The 19,636-nt window shown below is 40.1% G+C and overlaps 1 protein-coding gene across 2 annotated transcripts in view; it reads right to left on the bottom strand.

Moving 5' to 3' along the window:
- Positions 1-10,499: 10,499 nt before the first annotated feature.
- LOC137877855 (leucine-rich repeat and fibronectin type-III domain-containing protein 5-like) overlaps positions 10,500-19,636 on the bottom strand; it is a 100,697-nt gene continuing 91,560 nt past the window's right edge. For both annotated transcript variants that reach the window (XM_068718011.1, XM_068718012.1), the window contains 2 exons: positions 12,589-12,862; positions 10,500-12,391 (listed from right to left, as the gene is read on the bottom strand). In XM_068718011.1, the coding sequence (XP_068574112.1) occupies positions 11,471-12,391; positions 12,589-12,862 (1,195 nt within the window). In that variant the 3' untranslated portion in view covers positions 10,500-11,470. The remainder of the gene's footprint in view (positions 12,392-12,588; positions 12,863-19,636) is intronic.

Genomic DNA, 19,636 nt, shown 5'->3' on the forward strand with positions numbered 1-19,636 from the left:
CAGAAACAAAATGTGATTATGTAGCTTGTTGACTTGTTTTAGGACTCAAGCATCCAGGATACTCGAGAAGCTTCATAAAAGGACCACTGAGAGGTTTGTTTTGCAGAATGGCAGTTTATTAAGCCAGGCTAATGGATGGCACACCACTTTTGTTCTAATGGTATCTAAAGAACCATTGGATTGCCATGACATTTTGAATTGACATTCGTGTCCACCAGAATCACAATGACTTTGGTGATGCCCTGACTTTCCCTTTAGCACCTCTAGTTTCCACCTATCCTGTGACGTATCAGATCAATTTAGCCAGTACTTTGGTTTTTTGACCAAACACCTCAAGAACCAGTTGAATGGTTTGTGGCGTGATGTAAGCATAACGGGATTTCGACGGTGCTCATTGTTCAGAGCATGGACAGCACTAGCTTGCTGTTCTGTGCCCGAGCTAGCATCCACAGCCCACCAAAATTGCCTTCACTGATGTAAATATATATATATATATATATATATATATATATATATATATATATATATATATATATATATATTTATATAGCCAGGCTAGCTATTTTCCCCTGCTTCATATTTTGCTTTTAGATGTGAGAGACTTACCAAACTCCCAAAATGTCGAAATGCAAATTTTTTCACCACTCAGATTTCCAAAACGAAGAAAAAAATAATCTTTTCAGATGTAGGTTCTCACAATGGTGATTGCTTTCGATTGAAGTCTTTGTAGTGTCTTCGGTGGTTGGGAAGTGTTGTTATCCAGCCAATCTTATAGACGTAATAACACCAGTATGCACCAGCTTTTCAACTCTGCATGTATAAGCAACAAGGCACGTTGAAATAAATACTTAATGCTCCATTTTGACATCGGGCCTGTGTTAACAATACTTACTCAAGATGTGTTGGAAATTATACCTTTCAGCAGCGCAGTTTTTCCACTCAACTTGTCATTCACCCGGTCAATGAATATGAATTCAGACCTCCTTACTTCTCTCATTCACCCCACTTCCCCCCGTTGGCCCAGTTACCATCCCTCCTTTTCCATGCCTCCCTCCTTCTCTTTCTTTTCATCCCTTACTCACCTTCTTAAAAAGCAAAAAAATAAATAAATGGAGAAGCGGTGTATGAAAAATCAGACCGCATGTAATATTCAAATCAGTCCGGTCCTCGGGGGAGTGCTGCAGCAGAGTGTTTCACTTAAGGTGCTTTGGTAAAGAGGGGTGGGGAAATGGATGAAAGAGTGGCACAGGGGTTGTACGAACACCTCCCTCGTCCTTTCATCCCCCTTTTTTTTTTCCCAGAGTCCTTCACCCCCGAAAGCCTCTCAGGTGTATTTGGCGCTGAGCTCCGTCTCCGACTTCGCTTGATGCATGAGCAAGCCAAACATCCCCCGCACAGCAGGGTGCTGCAAGAGTGTTCGTTCCCTCATTACCACCCATTCATACTCTGTTTAAGGCTTGAGTTTTTAATGCTGTGTGACTAATTGGTTGGCAAGTCAAATGCAAGGTGTAAGGACAACACAGAGCAACAGTGTGTGTGTGTGTGTGTGTGTGTGTGTGTGTGTGTGTTTTGTTTTCAAAGGCACAACAGAACAGCTTCAAGAGAACATGATACTGGCAGGGAAATAAATGAAATCTAAAAAATACACATTTATATGTGGGATTGTTGACTGTTTTTAACTTCTGGGGCCGAGAGTAATTAAAAGAGCGTCAGTCAAACATTAAACTAGCTTGAACGATGTAGAAAACATGATGGAAATATGATATTTATGCTTGTTTTAACGTATTTATTCGAGGATTGTTACTGTCGACATCAACCTTTCCACTTCATCACACCAAGAGTAGAACTTTTTGATGCAATAATTCAACTTTGTTTTGAATATCTGGCTTTTCCACACAAGTTTCAATGTGCAAAGTTATAATGTGCACAGAACAGGGTTGGAAACACATTTAGTAATCATAAACCTAATGGAGTCATAACAAATGGCCAGAAACGCTAGAACAGTCTCATATTGCCTCCTCTCTGGAATATTGCAGTATGTGTACGAAGCTTGATGTAAATGTTGCTGTTTTCCCTTGTTTCAGTGATCTTAAAATGTATTTTAACACGTGGAGCAGCATAGTCGTCATTTCAATCGTTGCCTTGAGATTTCTTAAGTTATGAAAACATAACCATCCCTGAAAGCAGAGGAGGTTCAGATTCTGAATACTCAAGGCCAGGTGATCCTGACTATCAAATATGATTCGGCCTTATATATCCACCTTTACAACCTCTTTCCTTGAAATGTTCCATTCCATTTAATTCATTTTCTACTTTCCATATAGTGCATTGATATTCCTTTCACCTGGGAAAGCAGAGATGCTTACGTAGATAAAATGCCTGGAGGTCTTCTTTGTATTAAGTCCTTGATCATAAATGATGCTGGATCCACTTGTATGCAAGACGTTTCATCTCAAGGATTGTTTTTTAGTCTGATGATGATTTTGTTGTTTCTTCTCTCTGTCATTTACATGCATTTCAAGATGCAAAACAAAAACAAAAGACACCTCAAGGTGTCTGAAGATGTCGGATGTGAAGTTTTACAGCATGCATGACTAGCTGCCATTTTGTTTTTCCTTACCAGATTAGTTAATCTTCCTGCAGAGTCTGAGCCTCACGCCCTTAGCCGGTAACTTCCGAATGCCTGCTCGAGGAAAGCAAGACGTAGAGCCTCATTTGTTCCCTGCACGGTCCATTTGCTTCAAACTAAATGATGTTGCTAACTTGACACTTTGCACTTATTTAATAGGATGCTGTTGAAAAACGAATCTCATTATTTTCCTTTGAGGTGATGTCGAGGTGATGTTCGCATCACTCATTACACACTGACGTGCGGACGTTCAAACCGAGTTTCACACACACACACACACACACACACACACACTACATGCTGACGCTCTCTTCCTCTCGTGCACAAACGCATCACCACAGTTGGCTGGCACATGCTGACACTCTCAGAAAGCATTCCTTCTGGCTTCATGAGCAAAAGGAAGAGGGGCAGAATCATTCCGCTCCTACGCAAACAAACACATACATGTTTGTGTTATTTTACCCTCCAGAACAATTGCATTGATCTACATTACGCCTGTGATTCTAACCTCTCCTTTAATCCCTCAGTTTGACATTTAACGCCATAGAAATGAAGCAAAGACAGTTAGATGGACAAAGACATACACATACACAGGCACACACACACACACACACACACACACACACACACACACACACACACACACACACGCATGCACACAAGAATAATTAGTGTTCGGCTCATTATACAAGACCACAGTCCCTGAAGGCACGGATAATTCACAATGGGAAATCTCCTGCAAAGCCAAAGGAAAGTGTGTGTATGTGTGTGTGTTCGTGTGTGTGTGCAATTCAGGTTGCTGCGTATTGAGTTCCTCCACCACAGTATCAAATAGTCTTCTCACTTTCAGCCCCCCCCCCCTCCCCCCCTCCACTTTCTTATGCCATCCATATGGTATTGTGAGCATCTGAGCAGGTGTATTGTGTTTGGTTGACACACTCACACACCACACACGTACACACACACACACACCACACACGTACACACACACACACACTCTTGTCTTAATTGGTTTAAATTATTTGCAAATAATTGCTTTTATTTTATTATTGCAATTATTTAAAGGAAATTCCTCTGAAGTCAACAGCTGTTTAGGAACTCAACTTTATCCTCAACTAAATATAAGCTTGCTCTTTATTATCACTGTAATTGCTTTAAATTACAAATATAATTTCTAGAAAGTTATAAGCAAAAACAGACCCATAGCATTACCCGGGCTTTCAAATTTGTTCCCCTTTAAAAGGATGGTCAGGAGGGTTAAAATGACTTCCCTGCGCCTTGATTACTCTCCTGTAAATGTGCTTACTCTCAGCCTATTTGACTCCTTTGATCTTACAGAAAACAGTTTGACAGGTTTCCAAGCCGGTTCTTGTTTCTCAAGTTATGTTTGTACATGTTGCCAGAGAAAACTACACTGGAAAAGCAAACTTTTTTTCCAATTCCAGGAAATTACATTATCTGGGCATCGTTACAACAGCTAAGCTCCCTGGAGCCTCATGAAAAACAAAAAAAGTTTGTTCTCTTCAAAGAATCAAGCCCCTTTCAGCCCTCTACAGTCTTTAGCTTAAAAATGAGGGATGCTGATCACAGTCAGTCACTCCTGGCTTCCGTTGCTCGCTCTACTTGTGCATTCAGTGTCATCTATGCTGGAGGAGAGCATTAGGCAAATTCTCATTAAGAATGGATTTTGATGTAAAATGTTTGTCTTTCTTATCAAGTCCTAATTCCCATGAATCTTTCCTATTTTCACAGACATGAGATCAGAGCCCTGCTGCGAAGGAAATGTGACAACAAGGGCTACAACATCAGCCACAGCTATGGCCGCGGCCACCATCTTGAATTTAGTTTCTTTTGAAAGCCCCCTTTTAAAAAATGTACTTTTCAAGCCAATGTAAGTGAAACCATCATGTTCCATAGTTATATTAACTAAGCAAGCATTTTAGCTTGTTGGTTGGATACCAAGCAAAACAGTTTCAAATGTTAAAAGTGAAATTTAGGAGAAAATGTGTCTTTTTGTTGGTGAATTGCACTTGGCCAAATTTTTGTAGTGTTTTTAATTTTTAATTTTACAAAGCATATAAAGTGTGTACATTTTCTAATGTCAATAAAATATTGTTTTTTCACATAATTGAATTGCAATTTGTCATGTAAAAGAATAATGTATAAAAAATTAAATAAAATCAAGAAAAAATCATAGTATAGTATGATAAAAGATATTAAATGATATTATGTTACTTCAAAAAAAGTTATAAATTATTTGTAGTTGTTGGGATCTGACCATGTGCTTCTAACCATGTGCTTTGAAACAAAGGGATCTGGCCTGTATATTCATTCAGGGCCTGATTTGGGAAGATAGCAACCAAACCCGTCACAAGAAAGAATTTCACACCTACAGTGCTGTGAAAAAGTATTTGCCCCCTTCCTGGTTTCTTTTTTTTTTTGCATATTTGTCACACTTAAATGTTTCAGATCATCAAACTAATTTTAATATTAGACAAAGATAACCCGAGTAAATACAAAATGCTCTTTTTAAATGATGATTTAATTTATTAAGGGAGAAAAGCTATCCAAACCGACTTGTGAAAAAGTAATTGCCCCCCCTTGATAAATCATGAATGAACTGTGATTTTTTGGAAAGCTGAGTTCAATCACTAGCCACACCCAGGCCTGATTACTGCCAGACCTGTTGAATCAAGAAATCACTTATATAGTAGGCTGAAAGATCTCAAAAAGCAACAAATCATGCCACAATGTAAAGAAACTGTCATCGTTGTCAGAAAGAATTATGAAAAAAGTCTTAGTATAGTATAGTGTAAAAACGTCATAGCATACAGTAGTATGCCGAAAAAAGGAAGAGTTTAATATGTCTTAACATAACTATGTTATGAAAAAAACATGCTATTGTATCTTGAAAAAAGTAAAAAAAAAGTCTTAGTATATGTCTACACAATTCATAAAAAGTCATAGTATATTATGACGAAAAAAGCCAGAGTACAGTATGTCGAATAAATATTAAAAAATGTCATAGTATAGTATGTCAGGAAAAATCATAGTATAGTATGCCGAAAAAAACATAGTATAGTATGTTGAAAAAAGTCATTAAAAAAGTCCTGGTATAGTAAGTCAAAAAAAGTATATTATATATATATATATATATATATATATATATATATATATATGTATATATATATATATATATATATATATATATGTATATATATATATATATACATATATATATATATATGTATATATATATATATACATATATATATATATATATATATATATATATATATATATATGTATATATATATATATATACATATATATATATATATATATATATATATATATATGTATATATATACTATGTTGAAAATAGTGAAAAAAGTCGTACAAAATTCATAGTATAGTTTGTCAAAAAAGTCACTGTATAGTATGTCGAAAGAAATCATGTAAAAGTCGTAGTATAGTATGTTGAAGAAAGTGAAGGACAGTGTAGGAGCGCCGAGATTAACAAGGACAGCAAACGTCTCTTTTTTGGCTGCACACCACTGTCGCCGTTTAATCCAAACTCCCAAAAAACATGACAACCAAAACACGAACATCACATCACTTTGAACCCCAAAATGACGTTGCATTACCATGGTGACACTACTTCTCTAAAAGGGAGCCTGTCATACTCCCCATGAGCAGCATCAGAGTAATATCCCTGTGAGACTTAACCAAATTCACTTCACACTACACCACCACTCCTGCTGAATTATGTCCTTAAGTCCACTAAGAGTCCACTACAATTGTATAGTATGTTGAAAAAAGTAATAAAAAGGTCAAAGTACAGTACGTTGAAAAAAGTCACAAAAGAGTCATAGTGTAGTATATCGCAATAAGTCGTAGTGTGTCGAAAAAACTAAAAAGATGTCATATTATACTATGTCAAATATGCATAGTAATATTGAATAAAGACATAGTATATTATGTTGAAGAAATTCATATTGTCTGTCGACAAAAGTCACAAAAATTTATAATATAGTTCATCAATAATAAAAAGGTTACAGTATAGTGTTGGAGAAATGTATCATACCGTTCTCTTAGTTAACTTGTATTGCTCAAAACCTGCAGAAATGCAGACGAGGCCAACAAGACTAATTGAAATGATCTCATGTCAAAGGTATTTTAGCATTTCTTTCCCTCTGTAGTGTTATCCTTATGTCACCACTTAAAGGTATTTTAGTATTTCTGACTTGCAGTAGTGTCATCTTGATCTCACCACCTAACCCTCTTCCCACCAGAAGGCTGAGGACATGGCCTTGGTGGGTGCATCGGCAGACAGAGGAGGACGACATCTGCTTTGTCTATTCATTGTTGTTAGACCTCCGAACCATCCGTGGGGAAAGAACTCTATCCATTCAGCTGAATTATTACAAACTGTTCATTAAATATGTTTTTTATATTTAAGAGTTTTCTCATCTCAGTTATTTCTCACAGGGAGGTTAAAAAGATTTTTTTTCCACCACATATAGTATGTCGAAAAAAGTCATGATAGTCATTGTATAGTATTTTGAAAAAAATACGTCATGGTATAGTAAGTCAAAAAAAAGTACAAAAAAATGCACAGTATGTTATGTTGGAAAAAGTAAAAGAAATGTTGAAAAAAAATCACAAAAAGTCATAGTATAGTATGTCCTAAAAATACCATGAAAGTAATCTAATAGTATGTTCAAGAAAGTAATACAATTCAAATTAAAAGGTTATAGTAAAGTATGTCAAAAAAAGTAATTAAAAAAGTTGAAAATTAGTATATAAGTCACCAGTATAGAATGTCGAAAAAAGTTTTCAAAGAGTCACAGTAGACTATGTAAAAAAAAAGTCATACGTCATTTTTGGAAAAAAAGTTTCAAAAAGAAAAATTCTAGATGAAAATGATATAATAATTGGTCAAAACAATTAATAAAAAACATTATAGTATGTCAAAGAAAAACCATGGTGATGCAAGTCGGAAAAAAAGTCACTGTACAGTATGATGAGAAAAGGCACAAAAAACTCATACTCAGTATGTCATGGTGTAGTATATCAAAATGTCATAGTATACTATTTCAAAATGTCATAAATGTCTAAAATATAAAAAGTGACGTTATAGTGTGTCAAAGAAGTCATAGTATTGTGTTAAAAGAAATCGTACCATAGCATGTCATAAAGAATGATATGAAAAACTCACTTTGATCTGCAACAGACTATTCTGGATCACGTAGCAATGTCTTTAATATAAAAATATCATGGATTTCTGTAATAAGGCTCATTGTCTCTGCTGTCCATCCTCCTCTCTTGCTTCCCATCGCATTTGTTTAGTCATTCTTTCCAACTGTTTCTAACATTTTCACAATTTATCCTCAGTTTCAGTTTCTTTTCTCTCAGGCACCTCTGCCACCCACCACCTGCTTCCACAATGTGACTCAAACCTCCGCTGGGTCTTGATCAGGTTGCCCATATCAGAGCTGTCTTCCAGTCGTGGATCATGTGACTCTGGAGTCCTCAACAAAACCTGTGTTTAATAGTTTAAATGCAGGGCGAATGTCACAGATTATTGCTTTAATCTTCTCCTACACAAACTATCACTTACTGCAAAAAGCTCCTGCTAAATCCCCCCAAAAAAACATAAATGATAAATGAGAGAAACTGAGAGATGAAGGGAGCAAAAGGGGGTGAAGGGGAGGGGAAATGTGGAAGAAGGATATAGCGAGGGATTGTCTCCTCCAAAGCCTATTACCATCAAGCATTTACAGCTTAAGAAACACATTGGAAGGTCAGTCAAGGAGGCATGAACCAGGACATTATTGACACAATTTTAAGCACAGTATGATTGCGGATGTGTGAGCTGCCTCACTTGGCTGTATAGGACAGCTCTGCAGCTGAGGCAAAGTGCTTTTAACACAAATTAAACAAGGACAATTGTTTCCCCTCTCAGCCGATCATATGACAGTCCAGCAACTCGGGTTCCTGTTGAAATATTCACCTGATGTCTGTTGGCGTCATCGGCCATTGTAATTCAAAACCAGGGAGAGAACCTGAATGCAATCTTAGTGCAGCAGTGGGGGGGTCATTTTGGTTTTAGTCCCACAGGAGTTCAGGTTTGTATCTCACTCGCTTTAATTAAACAACTTTTGTCAGGATAAGACACTTCAGTTTCATTGACTTCATTATTAATGATCGAACCTAAAGGTCTAACGGTGAGGTCCTGCCAACTGTAGAAAAACACCGGAAAAAAAACAACAAAATATGCTTGCATGATCCGTTCAGTCATTTCAATTTACTTCATTAAAACATCAATGTCTGATAATTGAAGTGAGAACATCCATTTGCAATTGCCTGTCAGAACTGTTTCATGTCAAACAAATTCCAGTGATTTAATTCCAAAGTGAATTAAGTCCCTGCGTTGATGTTAACGAATAGTGACTTCACCCATACTGGCTGTGGCCCCCCCAGGTCGCCTTGTATCTGTAGGTGCTGGTCTACGGTAGCAGACTGTGTGGGGTTTATGATATGCAGTGTGTAACCCCACATCCTTATTGCTGCTATCACTATTTAGAGGAGATGTTGAAGGTGGAGTTTGGGTCCGAGAGAAATTCCTACTCGGTTTAATTACCATGACTTGATATGGTAATATCACACCCTAACCCGTTTGATGTTATTCAAATTAGTTTGGGCTGGTGCGAAAGCTGTCAATCAAACTCGGATGCAGACCAGATTGGTCTTGGACCGATGACATGCTGGCACGGTTCGTTTGTGGTGTGAAAGTAAAAAACGCCGACCCCAGGTTTTTCGTGGTGGTAGAATTGTTGAGATCAATTCAAAAGTGAATTGTTATTAAATCCATCCATCATTCATGGGAACTGTCAAGGACAAGGTCTATATAATTATGCAAGATCATTTGGTTACCATGGTAATGCATATGTCAGCAAGTGGGAGCCAAGGTTTTCTCTGAGCAACCGCAAAAAGAAACAAGAAGTTCAAACAGTTGTGTTTCGCTTTTATCCCTCTCTGTGCATTTTTTGGCAGAACCTCAATAGATTGCCCCCTATGAGTACAAGACACCTCTGTTTCCACATGGCCATCATTTTTTATGACACACAATTTCAGCCTTGATTAAAAAAAACAAAAAAACAGTATGAATCAAATACCAAATGTATGATTTCCATTTGGTATGAGAAAGAATTAACAAAGATCAGACAATGGTTATTTCTGTAAGCACTCAACAACAAGATATTCCCATGAGACTTGGTGAATATTGTCAAGGCCTCATGGGAGGCAAGTGGGAAGTTTTGGAAAATAGATTTTTTACCCTAAATGAACAGCCAGACAGTCAGTGTGTTGTATCAAATCACAAAAAGATTGAATAAAAAAGTAAAACTCAAATTGTTTTAATTGAAAACTGTCATCCGTCTGTCCTGATTTGCAGCAGGGATGTCTTTCTTTTGTTTTCTAAAGACATGATGCAGTAGCTTGAATAACAATCGATGTCACAAACATTGATGCCAGTTTGAAAAGTGTCCTCCTATTAATATTACCGTTCCTTGTAGTGAGAATCAATCTCAGCAGCGACTGACGCTGGAGATTTTATTGCTACAGTTAGAACCTCACCCGTGCTTAATATGCAAATATCAAGTAAACAACATTTCCTCACAAGTATATTGTGTCCATAAAACACACGTTTCATGTTTCTAGTTTTCATTTTATCCCTTTTTATTTTACACAACATAACAACACAGTACATGTTGTCTTTTTCTGTACAGTAGCTTTCCGGGAGCTTGTGACCAACACAGGCTGTAGTATACCAATGTCAGTGAAAAGCTCACAGGGTTTGTATGTGTTTTTTTTTTTTTTTTTTTTTTTTTATTCTTCCGTTTAAAAAATATCAATTTCATAAGAGGTCCGTTTAAAGTCTTCATTTGTTTGTTACTTCCTGTCTCCGTTTGTGTCTGTCTATATGTCAAGCGACGTCTGTACTCCTCAGTAGGTAAGAAAGGCTATGTGTGAACTCTCTTCCTTTACGTCTGGTCCCCTCCGTCCTAGTCCCTCGGTCAGGGAGCGTGGTGGAGTCCTAACACTGGATATATCGTCTGTCAGAGGGTCTGTTAGTGCAAAAGAAGGCACCGACTGCTATTCTCTTGCTGCGGCATTGGACACACACTTCCTGTGGGCGTGTGAGCGTGAGAATGGTGTGCTTTGCAGTTCATGTATTGTTTTTTTGAATTCCTCTTTTTTTTTTTTCCTGTAATATTTCCCTTTTTCGTGGTATTTTCAGATAAGGTGAGTGTGAATCGGGAAATGACGTGGCGAGCCCATTGTCTTGTTTTGTGCTATAAAGTGGAACCAACGAGACAACTCGACGCTACAAGACAAGGCGAGTTATCCGCTCGCTGAATGAACCGACTGAAAACCAGATAGGAAACTGTTTAGGGGAGAGAGAAAAAAACAACAACTGTAAACTGAATACAAAGAACTGCGAAGAAAAATCATGAAAATAATAAAAAAGACAGGCTGAAAAAGAAAAAAAAGAATATGTTCACGCTTTCACCCAAAAACACACAACCACCCTTTCAAGCATCTATAAACACAGGTTCCGACATGAACACGCGCACACAAACTGTACACACCAAAAAACCCACATCCAAAATGTCAACAACACACACAAACAAACACACATTAGCCTTCACTCACACGCCTCTAGAGAAGTTCAAAGTGACACACAAAACCTCACGCATACACTCATACAAAAGATAAACAAATATGAATGACTCAAAGTTTTTGTTTTTTTTATGGTTTCTGTCTCGTTCCAGTTCAAACCGTGCTTTCTAAGATCCAGTCCGAATCGCACCGCCCTTTTTCCGAGTCTCCATCCCCGTCTTTCGGGAGTAGAATACCGCTCATTGATTGGCTCCTTTTGTTCCGCATTATGCGCCCTATTTTGGGCGCTCCTCCTGCTCCCTGATGGGACGAGTGAGTCTTTGCGCCGCCTTCACTGAGCGAGTACCTCCTCCTCGCCCTGCTCCTCCCAGCCTCCTCCACGGGGACAGTCCGGTACTTGGCGGAGGCAGAGGTGCGGGGAGCCCTGCGCAGGATCGGCGTCTCTCTAAATCGGGTGGAGGGCACGGGGCTCAGGGTGGCGAGAGGGCTGGAGAAAGGGGAAGGGCAGAAGGAAGATGGGGGTTGGTTGAGGGAGGTGGAGTTGTTGCGGTTGGTGTTGAGGTTCTCCAGCGGGGTGGAGGGGAGGAGAGCAGAGGAGGCAGTGGAGAAGGAGGAGGAAGGAGGGCGAGGGGAGGAGGAGGGGAGGTTTTCAGCAGTGGGCGAGAGGTTGGAGCAAGCCGAGCCTGGCTTACTCGGAGCGGGCTTCCGCTTTGGCTTGGTCAGTGAACCGCCGGTGCCGGTGGGCGACGAGACGCCGGCTTGAGCTCTCTCCTCATCGGCTCCGGCTGTTGGACTTCTGGCTCCCCAAGGCTGGCTGAGAACCGACGTAGTCGTGGAGCAGTCAGGCAGGGATGAGTCGGACGACTGAGTTATCGTATCCTTACACACTTCTCCTCCTCCTGCTGCTCCGCTCCTTTTCTTTGTGCCTCCAGAGAGGTCGTCTAATCCGATTGAGCCGTGTTTAGAGGAGCTGGGAGTCACGGTGCATCCCTGTGACTGCTGCCCGTTGGTCTGTGAGTGAACGTTGGTCATCGACAATGAAACGCCTTTACCACCCTCACCAGGGTTACACACCTGAGGAAAAAGATGGATGGAAACTTTGAGTTTTTTTAAATGTGTGCATATATGGCTGTGATATACTGGATCTTAAATGGTCAAACGTGTCTCGTGAGTGCTCGTCGTCCTACTTAATGACAAGTTCTCCGCTCTTATTCTCCTCTCTCCTTCTGGTCAGAATGCATTAAGCAAGACAGAGAGAGACAGAGACCCACCTTGTACCGTATCATCAGAATGATGATGAAAACGAGCACCGAAGCCACTATTATCCCTCCGATGATGATGATCATGGTCCCGCCGAGGAACTGAGACTGCATAAAATGACACCTCATGTACTCCGACTCGGTGGTGAACTGCACACAGCCGACGACGCGCGTCGCTGTCAGAGAGGTGATGACATCGTCGTAGATGGCCAGAACGCACAGGTCGTACTGGGTCCCTGCTGCCAGGTTGTTGACCAGAAAGTTCTTGCTCGATGGCGGGATCATTCTGTGGCAAAGGAGAGAGCGAGAGCGGGAGGGAGGGACAGGAAATACAATGTAATATTTGACAGCATCAACAGACCAGATGCCCTTTGAGGAACAACAACGTACAATGCACGATAAGGAATGCGCTGGTAAGATTTGGATTCCCATTTGGACCAATGTCCTCAGACCAAATGAATTAAAATCATCTGACATGAGGCATTTAAGCTGGTGTTGATTTGCCCTTAACACATATTAAACCTGCATTTTTCTCTACATCCTAGGGGTTGATATGGTGAACATACTAGAACATTGTCTCTTATGTACACACCCAGCTAGGATATGTAACTTTGTATGTCTGCCATTTTCTGTTGGGCAGGTGATGCATTGTGGGTTTTTTGCCAAAAAAAGACCAAAACAATGAGCTAAAAAACTAGGTCAGGTCATAATTCTCTGTGGGACATGCGATGGGAAGATGCTAAATGTTATTAAGTGTTAAATGTTAACATAGCAGCCTAAAACAACTTTGAAACCCTACATTCATTTCCATTAGACTGTAGCAGTATTAGGTACATTCCTGTCTAACAGTAGGGGGGGGTACAGGTGCGACATAGGACTGCATACGATATTAGCAAACACATACGCTGTCTGTACTACATTTACAGTCTGCTTTGTTATTAAATGCCGAAAGCACCTTCTTCCACTGGACAAAAGACTCAAGTATGCTGTTGAAGGAAGAAGAATGAATAGAAATAAAATAGTCAACAGAGAAGAAAACTCAACTGTGTATAGCTTGGTGCTGAATCCTCAAAAACCCCAAAAGTCATCAGCTGAACAGCAGACCAAGTAGATGATTATTGCACAGATCGGGGGAGGTGCCTTTCCTTTCCAAAATCTTTCATCACCAGGTTTCGCAAACAAAACATACAAAGGGATTTGTTTTCATTGAATTTAAAGTGAATACATCTGGGTATTGTTTTCGACAAATACAAAGGTGCTTTGCCACTTAGATTGAAGCTGGTTATTCTTCACTGGACACTTGACTCATCTACGAGATGATTTGCACATTTGCACTTCAGTTTCCCTAAAAAGGGCTTGTCAGCTTTCCTGGATTCCCTCTTTAAAATGCTAATGAAATTCATCATTAAAACCAAAGAGGGTTGCTAGTTCACAGCTCACAGCCGTGTGTGCACTGAGAGGAGCAAAGGGCTGTTTTGGCCAGGTTAAGCATCTGGTTTAGAGCTTGAGTTAAGTGAAGGTTAGGAGACATGGTGCGGTTTAATGGTTAGTATTAAGAGCTAGGGAATGAATGTGGCGGTAGGTCATTAGTGTGTCCTCAGTGGAATAACAGCACAAGGCTGTAAGAGTGTGTGTGTGTGTGTGTGTGTGTGTGTGTGTGTGTGTGTGTGTGTGTGTGTGTGAGTATCTATATGACCCCATGAATACTAATCGGAGCATCGTAACACTGGGTGACCATAAGTGTTCTCCTCTTTGCTTCTCGTAATGTTTTCATCACAAGGGTGGTGAACCTTGGTCCCACACACAATCGCAATACCATTATTTCTGTGTTGGGACACAATAAGTGACATTGAAGTGTGCAGGTTAATGATAGGAGCGAATGCTGCCGCCGCCACCAACAAGCTCAGATACAAGCAGCTACATTTGTATACATATACATACACGGACAGAGATTAATTTCCCTATTACTGCCGTGGCCTTGGGCTTCATTTGTGTGTATGGATGCGTGTGTGTGTGTGTGTGTGTGTGTGTGTGTGTGTGTGTGTGTGTGTGCGTGGTAGTGTGTAACATTAGCCAGCAAAGCATCAATATCTTAGTGTTAAATAATGTGGTTGTGCTGAAACGTTGTCACACTATTTCTTTGGAACATTCCTTGACCCTAAATGCCTGCACCTCTGGGTTCTTCAAGGATTTAAACACTATAGGAAAGAGGCCTAAAGCAAACTACTCTTGTCTTTACAGCATCTGCCATATAACAGCAACATCCCGGGTTCAATTCTGGACCGTCGTTGGGGCGGCGGTAGCTCAGTCCATGGGTACTTGACGTGGGAACCAGACTGGTTGCCAGTTGCAGTATATGCGTATCGACCGGTGGGAGAGGTGCCAGTTCGACCTCCTAGGCGTTGCCCCGACTACACAGGGTTCCTGTCCGTGGGCAGTTCCCTCAATCTCACATCTCGCCCTAAATGCATGCGCATAGGGTACCGTGTGTATGTGCGTGCGTTTCCCTCGGACATCAATAAAGTATGTATTTTTCTTCTTCATCTCAGAAAACCGTTAGTATGGAAGACAAGGTGCATTCTCTCTGCAGCAACAAGTTGATATGAGCGCACAAAGGTAAATAGGGCAGTAAACTGATGGGCGCCACGGTGGAATACGTTCTAAGGTTTGTGTCTAAGGCCGCCCTGAATGCGAGTGTGTTATGAATTTCCCGCCCACTCTCTCAATCTTGGACTGCAGCACTACCAGGCAATTCTCTCTCCCCATTATCTGGAGGGCCTCTGCGGCTTGCACAGCCTGACCTCCTTATAATATTCTATCAATATCACATGTTCAAAATGACAGTCAATCCCTGTTGAGTAGCCACAACAGAAAGTCTTTTTTTTTTTTTTTTTACTGCCATTAAAAGCAGTAAAAATTATATTGAGGTTAATATTATAAACAAAAATGAATATCAGACATGCTCTAAATCACCATAGGAATATTATAGGACATGTACATATCTCTGTATGCCTTATTTATATATAATAAACAACTAATGGCATGTATAGGCTTGTGTGTTTTATGCCTGGAGAATAAAAACTGGTTAAAAAAAAAAGCCGCCCTAATGAGATGGTATACTCTGGTGTCACATTCTTTCAAGAGGTATTTCTTTAGTTGATGGTTTCAAGAAGGAGACTGCTGTCTTAAATCTCCAAAAACATGTCATCGATGTTTCTCCTCTCCACTGTTTCTGCATGAGAGTATATCTGAACGTGGGCCATCTGGGCATCTATTAGTATGCTTTGTTTACAGTGAAGACAGACAGACACTTTGTGATTTAAAACAGTAACAAGGCCAATTAAAAAGAAAATGTTGCAGCTTGTGTTAAATTCCGGAAAACACTGAATGTGCTTTGGTTAAAAAAAAAAAAAAAATCTATGAAAGTGGCAGCAATTATGTACCTCGCTGGAGGGTTTGTTTGCTGCTTCGCCCTGTATCCACACAAATAGATTACGTTCTCTCTTCTCGCCACCTCAGGAACACTCGCTTCCAAGAAACCATTAGCTACATGACTCCTCCTGACCTGGACACAGCCCAAATGAGCTTCTGAGCAAAATCCATTCAACCGGACGCTGCGGCCAATAACACTCACATTGCATAGCTGGTATTCATTGTCGACGTGTAAGCCAAGCTGTCATCATCTATAATTCATAGATACAATGCAACATCGAGATATCGATAATGTGCTTGGGCCCCCGCTCCGCCGCATGCAGAGTTCACAAATATATATTTTCATGCAAATCAGTGGGTTTCCTTTTTTGCCTTGCATATGATTATTCCCTGACTGTGTGAGCCGTTAGGATTGTGAAATCATCCAAACTGACTCATTCATTGTGGTTAATTTCTTTGTGTCTGAGCGGGATCTTGCTGCCAGTATCTGAAGCCCTACAGTGGGCAGATGATTGCCTTGGCCGAGACTATTACACTAATCTATCTACTCTGCTCTGCCAAGCCCTCAGCCCAGAGCGCCTGTGTGTGTGTGTGTGTGTGTGTGTGTGTGTGTGTGTGTGTGTGTTTCTGGGTTTCATTATGCTTTCATTACACAAGAGAAAGTGTCTGTGTGCATGCTGCTCTGTGAGTATGCATTTGTGTACGTATATGTACACAATGTATCTGCGTCTGCAATATATTATGTCTGTGTGTGTGTGTGTGTATGTGTGTGTGTGTATGTGTGTGTGTGTGCTCCATTACAGTAATCTTCTCCTCCCATGACAGCCTCTTCGTCCCGGCGGCTGTCACCGCGTCCTGCTCTCTGCCAACATTCGTCACCGATACGGCGCTGCATGCCCGGTATACCTTACCGTGCGCACGCTCACGGATGCGAGTGTTTGTTGTTAATCAACTTTAGCTTTCCTCACTCCGAAGCCAGGAGGACAACGCGCTCTCCATTAGTTACTCTCTCTACTTTCTGACTAAAGTAACAATGATCGCCTCTATGCACAGAACAGTGAACTATGATACCAGATTGTTCTACTTTCAGGCCATTTCACTTGATTAAATATTGGACAAAGCCTGCAGGTCACAGACGCGCATTATTCCGGAAGGAGGGGGGGGGGGGGGGGGGGGGGCATTCAAGATAATGATTCAACACACAAGGGCGAGGGCTTCCAGGTCGAGCTGGAGTCGCGCGATAAAGGGGCAAGGGCTCCTAATAACTCTGCTGCAGTCAGTGGCTCCCCCAGCAGCAGAGCCCAGCCGAACCATGTGTGACAGCAACTTCCAATGTTTTTTAAATGATATCCACTGCTCTGGGCTAGCTTATTAGTGGTTTCATATAGCTGCAGGGGGATATTGTTTTTGCATTTCATAAGGGGAGGGGAAGCTGTCCAGTTTCCCCCCCAAAAAAATGTTGGTGACCTGAATATCATTTTCCTGAATTTTGTTGAGTTTTTGAGTTTTCTCAGAGACTCACACCTGGCAAGCGAGTAACCAATATAACACTCGGTTTCACTTGTGAACTTGTTGCCGTCATCGTGTCACATCCGAGATTTAGATTCACAGGTTTACCGTTTGCTTTTGACTGACTTAAAGGAGTAGTTGGATAGTAGTAGCAGATACAAGAAACATACAGAAAAACGTTTATTGTCAACTGCCGTTCCGAAGATCAAGCATGAACTTTGAACATTAGCTTTCAAGCCAACAATGCAAGATATTAATACGCTCAGAATAAAGAATAATTGAATGTCTACATTTCCACTCTTGTGATATGTCTGAAAGCAAGAGAACAACTGCTACACAGACATTGTGGTAGGATTGTTCTACCCAAATATCTTGAAAAATGTATTTGTAAAAAAAAAACTCAAAGCAACATTTCCATGATATTCTAACATCTGCTCCTTTTATGAAATAGCATCCCACACCAAGCCTCTGCTAATTAGGCTGCTTAAACTGAAGAAAAAAAAAATGGTGCAAATATCAGTGGCCCTATATTAACACTACCCACTTTCAATAGTGTGTTTGAACAGAAGAAAAAAATAAATAAAACATTTTAAAATTGCACTGTTGCCCAAACAGGGATGGGACCAAAATGTGGGTCACAGATATCTAAAAGTAGATTGTCCAATTATTTCAGAAAATGGTATTCAGTGCTTCTGGCTAAAGCCTCCCATGCTACCGCAATGCAAGCTAGTCTAAATTAAATAGCCTGGAACGTGAAAAACTTTGTCAGAAAAGCCAAGAAAATAGCATGCAGAAGCAGTTATAGGTTTTGAAAAACTTTTCTTTACACAGCACTTTTTAAACATGTGTTATCCTCATCCTCTCACGTTCTTCTTCTTGCTATTATATAATGCATCCACTAAATTATGGAAGAGGATTAGCGCCAAATGAGAAGTTTATAGTCAGAGTTCTGAGATTAATATTTGATTGTGTTTGGGATTCTTTATTATTCTTCATTTTGATCAAAACTGACAAATGACTGACAATTATGGTTTGTTTTTGTATATTTGCTTCCGATTTATAATTTTGTGGTTCTTTATTATATTATATTTTTGTTTGTTTTGTTCCACTGCTATTTTGAGTGTTGGGTAATGCCTGCACCGTTTGATTAGGGAATGTAATGTTTTATTTTTGACATAATGATTTGGTAGTATTCACAGTAACCACTTTCATAACTGAATGTGTTGTATTTGGAATACATGTGCCAAAACATAAACTTGTCTGAACTAAACAAATTCTGAATTCAGACCATTAAACTCAAAATTGTAATTTAAAACTCAGAACTCAAATATTGTTGCCCTATTCCTATACGTACGAAATGGCAACATGGTATTTTCATTTTATCATGTCTTACCTATTCAACTTAATTTTCTAATTATGTTAATTATCTGAAGAATTAAGCAAACACCAACACACCACACTCCAGGGTGTGCCACAAGTACAATCAAACCAGTTAAGAACTGGTTTTTAAGCACAAAGAGAAGAGGATTAATGGTAGCTCAACTCCTGCCCCATTACTGTTGACCTCGAAGCTAATGTGGCTTACACAGCAGATGGCACTCTGCCATGCTAATAGGTCTGAGTCTCTAAGGCAGACAGAAACATTTCAGGAGCTAGCTTCTTATCTCTGATTTACCATGCATAATGCCCCTGATTCCTGTGCGAGTGGTTAACAAGCACCCACACAGCTGGTAGTCAGAGGTGGAACGGGGATCTTGAGCCCCGGCCAGGTGGGCTTTGCTAACACCTCCCCATCCATTTTCTTTTTCAGTAAACCCCGTTCAGAGTCGACTCAGAGGACAGTAGCTGATAGTAGCCACCTCGCTAGTGGCCAAGCAATGGCGTGTTGGAGTGTTCACACTGGTGGTTAACGTCTTACTCAGAAGATACAGTAAGGATAATATTTTCCCAACACTGAACAGTTTAAGACATTTATATTTTATTTGCAGTCACAACATCACAGTTCCCAGTAAAACACCCTTTTTCTTTAAATGCCAGAGTGGATGATCATTATCTAAAAACTGTAATTAGTGCCATCCTTTGATTTGTTTTTCTCAGGATCATCCTCACACACTAAGAT

Source organism: Cebidichthys violaceus, unplaced genomic scaffold, assembly GCF_023349555.1.
Source record: "Cebidichthys violaceus isolate CVI_PGR_0920_01 unplaced genomic scaffold, fCebVio1.0.p SCAF_22, whole genome shotgun sequence".
In the NCBI taxonomy this organism is placed as follows: Eukaryota; Metazoa; Chordata; class Actinopteri; order Perciformes; family Stichaeidae; genus Cebidichthys; species Cebidichthys violaceus.